At 43.6% G+C, this 8,622-nt stretch overlaps 1 protein-coding gene across 1 annotated transcript; it reads left to right on the top strand.

Moving 5' to 3' along the window:
- The first annotated feature begins 7,611 nt into the window (after nt 1-7,611).
- On the top strand, nt 7,612-8,415 carry LOC134181722 (carbohydrate sulfotransferase 14-like). The gene has a single exon (XM_062648990.1). It carries the CDS (start codon nt 7,612-7,614, stop codon nt 8,413-8,415), a length of 804 nt encoding a protein of 267 aa, XP_062504974.1.
- Nucleotides 8,416-8,622: the final 207 nt, after the last annotated feature.

The raw sequence follows: 8,622 nt of genomic DNA, 5'->3' as shown, positions 1-8,622 counted from the left end.
ACTCCACTTCCTGGCGAGTGAGCTGTGATAGGCTCACATAAATCTGACAAATTGCCCAAAACTTTTGACAGGTAGTTTATCATACCCATTAGTCTTCGAACTTTTGCCCTGTCATGAGGCTTCTGCATATTCTGTATTGCTGTCACTTTTGTAGGGTCTGGCTTAAGTCCATTGCTGGTCAAAATGTGTCCCATGGATGTAACTTGAGGCATTGCTATTTTGCATTTGTCTTGGTTCAGCTTTAATCCATTTTCTTTGCATCTTTTCAGCAATTGGACAATCTTGGAATCATGATACATCCTTGCGTCTTGCTCGGTTGCTCCCATTCCGACTACTAATATGTCTTCTGCGATAGTAAAAACTCCTGGTAGGTTTTGTATAGCAGCGTCTAGTCTTCTTTGAAATATCTCAGGACCTTCAGAAATTCCGAAGGGCATTCGTTTCCATCGGTACCGCCCAAAGGGTGTAGCAAACGTTGTCAATAGACTTGATTCTTTGTCCAATTCGATGTGCCAGAATCCGTTGCGAACATCCAAGACACTAAACACTTTTGCTTCGGTCAGCCCTGGTAATAAGTCTTCCAATGTTGGTAGGAGGTAGTGGCTTCTGTTGAGTGCGTTGTTGAGGGGTTTCGGATCGATGCAAATCCTCAACTTTCTATTTTGTTTGTGCACCACTACCAAACTAGATATCCAGTCAGTTGACTTGTCTTCTCTTTGAATGACACTCAGTTTCTATAATCTGTCCAATTCCTTTTTCAGTTCAGCCTTGACAGCTAGCGGGTGGCTGTGAGCATGCATACGTGAGTGTGCATGCATGCTTGTGTGTGTGTGTGTGTGTGTGTGTGTGTGTGTGTGTGTGTGTGTGTGTGTGTGTGTGTGTGTTTGTTGGGTGTGTGGGTGTGGGTGTGCGTGTGTGTGTGTGTGTGTGTGTGTGAGTGGGTGTAAGTGTGTGTGTGTGTGTGTGCAAGAAACTAACACACATTTGTTTCTCTCGACTCAGGAGTATAAATGAGTAACTGGTCATTGACTGGGTTCCTAAGCGGCCATCGGCTGTGACGTGACATCAGCCACTGGGGTCCTGGTGAGACTTCGGGTGCTCACACCACAGTTGGCTTCACAAGTCGGTGCTCTTGCGAGTACCTGGCCCGGCTCCAGGAGTTTGTTAGAGCAGGCCCAGAGTTCCCTGAGTAGCGTACTGGGCCCAGCTTAACAGCTGGGGGCGTGACCTCTGAGAGGCACCTTCTGACATTTAGGATTTTCTTTTCTTAGGTGTGTGTGTGGGAGAGAGAGAAAGAGAGAGAGTAAGTGTGTGTGTGTGTGTATGTGTGTGTGTGTGTGTGTGTGTGTGTGTGTGTGTGTGTGTGTGTGTGTGTGTGTGTGTGTGTGTGTGCGCGCGCTCTAGGTCAATTGGTTAGAGAGTCATCCAATGGAGTGTGTACATCCGAGAACTTGCAGGGTTGTAAGTTCAAGTCACAGTCACTGCGGGATATGGCCTAATTTCATTGAGCAAGACACTCACGCAATTGTCTAGCCTCTTTCGACTCAGAAGTTTAAATAAGTATCTCCATGGTCTTTGACTGAAGTATTAAGCGACCATCGGCTGTGACACGACATTAGCCACTGTTGTCTAAGTGAGACTTTGAGTGCTCACGCATTATTTGGTTTCGCAAGCCTTTACTCCTGTAGTCTAAAGGAGATTGCTAGCGCAAGCCCAGAGTTCTTCTGAGTAACGCATGCACATGCAGGAGACCAGCTGTTAGCTGGGGGCGTGACCAGTATCTGGCAGCCTTCCGAACGTTCAGTGTTTTTATTCTCTCTCTCTCTCTCTCTCTCTCTCTCTCTCTCTCTCTCTCTCTCTCTCTCTCTCTCTCTCTCTCTCTCTCTCTCTCTCTCTCTCTCCCCTCTGTGTGTGTGTGTGTGTGTGTGTGTGTGTGTGTGTGTGTGTGTGTGTGTATGTGTGTGTGTGTGTGTGTGTGTTTGCGTGTTTGCATACATGTATATACAAATGTTTGAGGTTTTTAGAACTTCGGTATTTTAATGTAAAACAACTATAATTTACAGAATCTCGAAAACATTTTGCAAATGTGAAAGCCTCCATCGACAACAGATGCACAAGGTTCCGACAAACTCTTTCTAAAAAACAACTTGACTATTTCTACGAGCGCGCCGTCGTACATGATAATCACAAAGTCATCTACTGCCCTGTCTGGAAGTCAGGCTCGACCTCTTGGAGAGCAGTTATGCTTGTACTGAAAGGCTCATTCAAGACTCTCGACGATGCCGTCAAATCTGTTCGTTGGATTATAGGCTTGACAACACTGAAATCCTACAAGAACAGATCAGGAATCGAACTCAGACTTAGAACTTACAAAAAGTTTATGGCTTACAGAGAGCCACTCAATCGTTTCGCAGCAGACTACTTAATGTTAACAAAGAGATCCGACCACAATCAACAAATTCGCAGAATAGTACAATATGCTAACTCCGTGAGAGGACGTCACGATCCCAAACATGCAAATATAAGCATCTGTGACTTTGCCAAGTTTGTGTCTCGTTTCGGTAACAAGACAACGAAAATGACTGAATTAAATCACCAGTGGATACCACAAAATGTGGCGTGTTATCCGTGTCACATTCACTACGATTATTACATTGATATGTAGAGTTCAACCGTTGACAGAGACAGTCGCAACCTTTTGATGATTCTAGGCGCGCCACATTGGATAAAGATGCCTCACGTCAATCCTACGACTAAAGACAAAACTCCGTATTTGTCGCAACTTCCTGAGCCGTTGTACAATCGACTTGTGTCTGTTTACTACAATGACTACGAGATTTTTGGTTTTAAGAAACCGGAACGCAGTAGCATGAGACCCTAGATGTGTAAATTTCACTCAGACTAGAAAATTTTCAGTATTTTTAGGACTTATTTGCATGCTATTAAAGTGAACAGTAATGTCACGGGTAAAGTTGTACGGTACCACCACAAAGCTTCTTTTTAGTGGTGTATGACTTCTTACCCCTATTCTTGCTGCTATTCTCTCGTGATAGGCGTTCTTTCTCTCTCTCATCTATTTCCTCTTTCTTGAAACCCTCGTCCACATCGCCATGTGCTACGTTATGTGACGCCATATTGCCGCATACGCAATTTTACCCGGGGATGCGCAAGAAGGTCTGGATGTCGCGTTACCTTCCGTTATAACGGCATGCCGTTTTACTTGCAGAAAGACTTTGTCGGGCTCCCTGCTAAGCCTCGGTTATAACCGCATGCCGGATAATGTGAGGTAATACGGTACATACATACATGATATATTCATCCCGAGGGGCGTGTCTCAGGCGTCTGCCTAAGTACAACTAGTACGGTGCACGATTAAAAGGTCACTAAACACTAAACTAAACAGCAACAGACAACAAGAGTCAAAACTGTAAAAAGAAACAGAATTAAAGCTATTACTACTTATACACAACTAGGTCTGAGTCCATCCAACAGTCTGAATTTCTTCGACACCAGATTGCAAACGACGTGCCAATGGAAATTTTGCACATCTTTCTAAACAGAAAGTTTGATAAAGGCTTGCTGAATTTGAAGAACCGCCATATAGGTTCAGTGCTAATATAATCTACCAGGCCTTCTGACCCGACTTGTAAAGTGTGAAGTTTGAGGTGTGAAGTTTGAGACCTAGCAGTAAAGAACCCTCACCACCACAATGAGAGTCGGGGAGAACAGACAAGTCAGTAAAGAAATTAGAACGCATTTGTAGGAATTCAGAACAGGAGGCGTCAATTCGCGGAGGACTTGATGGCGAAGATCTACAGAAACGCATGTCGACATCTAAGCGTTTGAAAGGGCCTTCCCACAGCCTACACAGATAAAGCCAATCCGATTGTCAGTTGGCGGCCTTGTAACGTCGCGTAATTTCACGGTGCTTTCAGTAACAGGACCCGGATGTGGATGGACATCACCACAACATATAGTCAAGATGGCGACCAAAGTGAGCAGAAGAAATCAGCATAAGCTTCTCTTAATAGATCTCAGAACGCCAGAAACCGGTGTTGTACCTCGCGAAAGGTGACGCACTTTCCTTGGATATTTCTCTAGACCGAAGCTACGGCAAAGTGAGAAAGAAGAATCAGCACTACAAGCCACGGAACCAAAACTTTTCAGGGCCGGATCCAGGAATTTTTGAAAGAGGGCCTTCACCGTAAGCGGGTATTTAACTAATTTTATTTAAATTAATAATTTTCTCTTTTCTAATAAAATTATATAAAATTATTGAAGCGCACCTATTAGGAAAGAGGGGTTTTAACCCCCTAAACACCCCTCTGGATCCGGCCCTGATTCCAATTCCGTAACGTTAGATCTCTAAACAAAACCCATCAGATTCCTTGCGTTCTGGACGGCCAATTGTCTCAAACAGTCAGAGGACAGCATAAAAGAGACAAGCGATGAATCACGACATCAACCGTACCTACATCCGGGATACATACATACATTTTTTGTATCTACGTACATACAAGAACCCCTAAGGCGCAGGTTCGATACTGCGATGACTATGCTACCATTCTACAATGCTACAACGCCACAATGCTATGATGTTACAATGCTAACATCAGTCACTGTCTATATGTCACTTCTTCTTCTTGGACAGAACTGACACTTCAGAGAGAGGCAAGTGTATGTTAGTTCCTTGCCCAAGGAAACTTATGTATGTGGCTCTCCCGCACTCAAAATTTGACCCGAAGGTCCTGGATGTTGCCAATCTCCAACTGCGCACTCTAACGAATTGAGCCACACACATACATACATACATGCATACATACATACATCCATGCATACATAAATATCTGCATTTTTTGTGCATACGTACATACAAAGGCCCTTAAGGCCTAGGTTTGATACTGCAACTGCAATCTAAACTCAGTTACTATATGTCATCATGTTCTTCTTCATCTTTGCTGCCTGGGCATGCAGCCGCTGCTGCTGCCGCTGCTGCTGCTGCTGCCGCTGCTGCCGCCGCTGCCTCTGCTGTTGCTGCCTCTGCTGCTGCTGCCACTGCTGCTGCCTCAGCAGTCACTTCATGATGTCACTCCATCATGTCACCAAGTACGTCCCACTCGCTGAATTTCACACTTCATACTTCACACTTCACACTTGCTGGACGGAACTGACACCCCGGAGAGTGAGGAAATTGTATGTTAGTTTCTTGCCCAAGGGAATTTATGTATGTGGCCCTCCCACACTCAAACTCTGACCCGAATGTCCCGGATGTTGCTAATCTCCAACTGCACACTCTAACCAATTGAGCCACATACACACATGCATACATACATACATACATACATTTCTTGTACATACGTATATGCAAGAGCCTCTAAGGCCCAGGTTCGATACTGCAATGACTAAACTTGCTATACTCTAAACTTTCAACAGTCACTCTATCATGTCACTAGGTACGTCATACTTGCTGTACTTCATACTTCATACTTCATACTTTATACAAGCTGGACAGAACTGACACTCCGGAGAGAGAGTCAATTGTATATTAGTTTCATGCCCAAGGGAATTTATGTATGTGGACCTCCGCACTCAAACTCTGACACGAAGGTCCCGAATGTTGCCAATCTCCAACTGCACACTCTAACCAATTGACCCACATACATATACATACATACATACATACATACATGAATACATACATACATACATACATACATACATTTTCTTTTCTAAAATTGCTCATAAGGGCGAGGTTAGATACTACAATAACAAAGTACTTCCTACGGTACGTTATAATCTAAACTTTCAGAAGTCGTTTTATGTCACTATGTACTTCATACTTACTGCTTGGACAGAACTGACACTCCGGAGAGAGAGGCAATTGTATGTTAGTTGCTTGCCTATAGGAACTTATGTATGTGGCCCTCCTGCACTCAAACTCTGACCCGAATGTCCCGAATGTTGCCAATCTCCAACTGCACACTCTAACCAATTGAGACACATACATACATACATTCATACATACATACATACATACATACATACTTACAAACATACATTCATACATATATAAATGCATATATATCGTATTTCTTCAAATGGTGGACGCGGCGTCTATTGTTAACAAGATTACGGAACTGCGACCTCTGTTTTTAAGTCTCTACTTACACTGTGACACGTTTGTACTTGGACGTCACGTTTCTTCTGTTGACACAAGTTGACACCTTTAGAGGTGCCATTTTTACATTTAATTGCCACAACTATCACATCATCCACGATTAATACTTTGATAACGAGTGCGCTGGGATGAGAAACATGCAAGTGAAGCTCACAATCGCGAGGTGCGAAATACGGATGCCCTACTGTACAAATACAGTAGATACTTAAATAATTATAAACGAATGCGCTAGGAGAAGATTGACGTGGTAGCATCAAAAACATATGTGATCTAGGCGTGGCCAGTAACTTCGCTCTTATTGTCGCCTCAATTGGAGGGCAGCCAGTACTTTTTACATGTTTGTTTAGCTGCTGCCTATATTTGAGGGCGACCTTTAATCGAGGGCGGCCTCTATTCGAGGCAATACGATATAAACATACAAAGCATAACTGAACATGCGTCCAATGTGCACACCACACGGATGCCATAATTCATTTACTGTTGAATATAAACTTATTATCATAATTACGTAACTTTTTGTGATGAAGTCAGAAGTCCACTTTAAAGGAACTTGAACCACCCGCTGGCAAAGCAGCATACGGGCTTGCGTAGTAGCGAGTAAGCCTAAAACCATTCTGCTGATAGCTCCCTATGTATTTTAATGCACGTTTTCGTGTAATCTAGAAAGGCATTATACCTGAATTCAAATACAAATATTTATATGTTAACGAAACGGGTGGGTGTGAGCGTGCGTGCGAGCATGTGCATGCATGCGTGCGTGCGTGCGTGTGTGTGTATGTGTGTGTGTGTGTGTGTGTGTGTGTGTGTGTGTGTGTGTGTGAGTGTGTGGGCGCGCGCGCTACTAAGTCATCCAATAGAGTGTGTACATCCAAGACCTAGCAGGGTTGCAAGTTCAAGCCACAGTCATGACAGGTTATGGCCTAATTTACTGGGCAAAACACTCACACACTCATTTTGACTCTTTCAAATCCAAAAGTGTAAATGAGTACCTGCATGTTCTTCGATTGGAGTACTAAGCGGCCATCGGCTGTGACGTGACATCAACGACAGTAAGTCCAGGCGAGACTTTGGGTGCTCACACTTTAGTTGGTTTCACAAGCCGGTACTCCTGTCAATATAGTCTCCGGGACAATGCTAGCGCAGGCCCAGTGTTCTCCTGAGTAGAGCATGCACATGCAGGAGTCCAGCTGTTAGCTGGTGGAGTGCCCAGTATCTGGGGGATTTCCTAACGTTTACCTTTTTATTGTAGTGTGTGTGTGAGTGTGTGTGTGTGTGTGTGTGTGTGTGTGTGTGTGTGCGCGCGCGCGCGTGTGTGTGTGTGTGTATGTTTGTCTTTGCATACATGTACATGCAAATGTCTGAGGTTTTTGGAACTTCGGTGATTTATTGTAAAACAACTATGATTTGCAGAATCTCGGAAACACTTTGCAAGTATGAAAGCCTCTATCGACGACAGATGCACAAGGTTCCGACAGCCTCTTTCCGAGGAACAACTTGACTATTTCTACCAACGCGCCGTCGTAGACGATAATCACAAAGTTATCTACTGTCCTGTCTGGAAGTCAGGCTCGACCTCTTGGAGAGCAGTTATGCTTGTACTGGAAGGCTCATTCAAATCTCTCGACGATGCCGTCAAATCAGTTCGTTCGGTTAGAGGCTTGACAACATTGAAATCGTACAAGAACAGATCAGAAATTGAACTCAGACTTAGAACTTACAAAAAGTTTATGGCTTACAGAGAGCCACTCAATCGTTTCGCAGCAGACTACTTGATGTTGAAAAGAAAAGGTGAAGGTTACGAACGACAAAGTCGCGAAATAGTAAAATACGCTAACTCCGTGAGAGGACGTCGTGATCCCAAACATCTGTGGCAAAACTTGAGCATCTGCGACTTTGCCAAGTTTGTGTCTCGTTTCGGTAACGAGACAACGAAAATGATTAAATTAAATCACCAGTGGATACCACAGAATATGGCATGTTATCCGTGTCACATTCACTACGATTATTACATCGATATGGAGAGTTTAACCGTTGACAGAGACAGTCGTTACCTATTGATGATTCTAGGCGCGCCACATTGGTTGAAGATGCCTCATGTCAATCCTACGACTAAAGACAAAACTCCACATTTGTTGCAACTATCTGAGCAGTTGTACAATCAACTTGTGTCTGTTTACTACAATGACTACGAGATTTTTGGTTTTAGGAAACCAGAACGCAGTAGCATGGGACACTGAATGTGTAAATTTCAATCAGCCTTAAGGATTTATAATATGTTTAGGACTTGTTTGCATGCAATTTTTAGCTTCACTACAAGAAACTTAGACATCAGTACTTATAACATAGGGTCTACGAAAATACTAAATTTTAACAATGTGTACTGTACAGTTGAGTTTCCGCTGCAGGCAGACTTCCTGTATATGCGCTCCTGTTTTCATTTGCAT

The sequence above is a fragment of the Corticium candelabrum genome, chromosome 7 (genome assembly GCF_963422355.1).
Source record: "Corticium candelabrum chromosome 7, ooCorCand1.1, whole genome shotgun sequence".
In the NCBI taxonomy this organism is placed as follows: domain Eukaryota; kingdom Metazoa; phylum Porifera; class Homoscleromorpha; order Homosclerophorida; family Plakinidae; genus Corticium; species Corticium candelabrum.
Note: the sequence above shows the minus strand (reverse complement) of the source record. Positions and strands in the feature narration are given on the sequence as shown.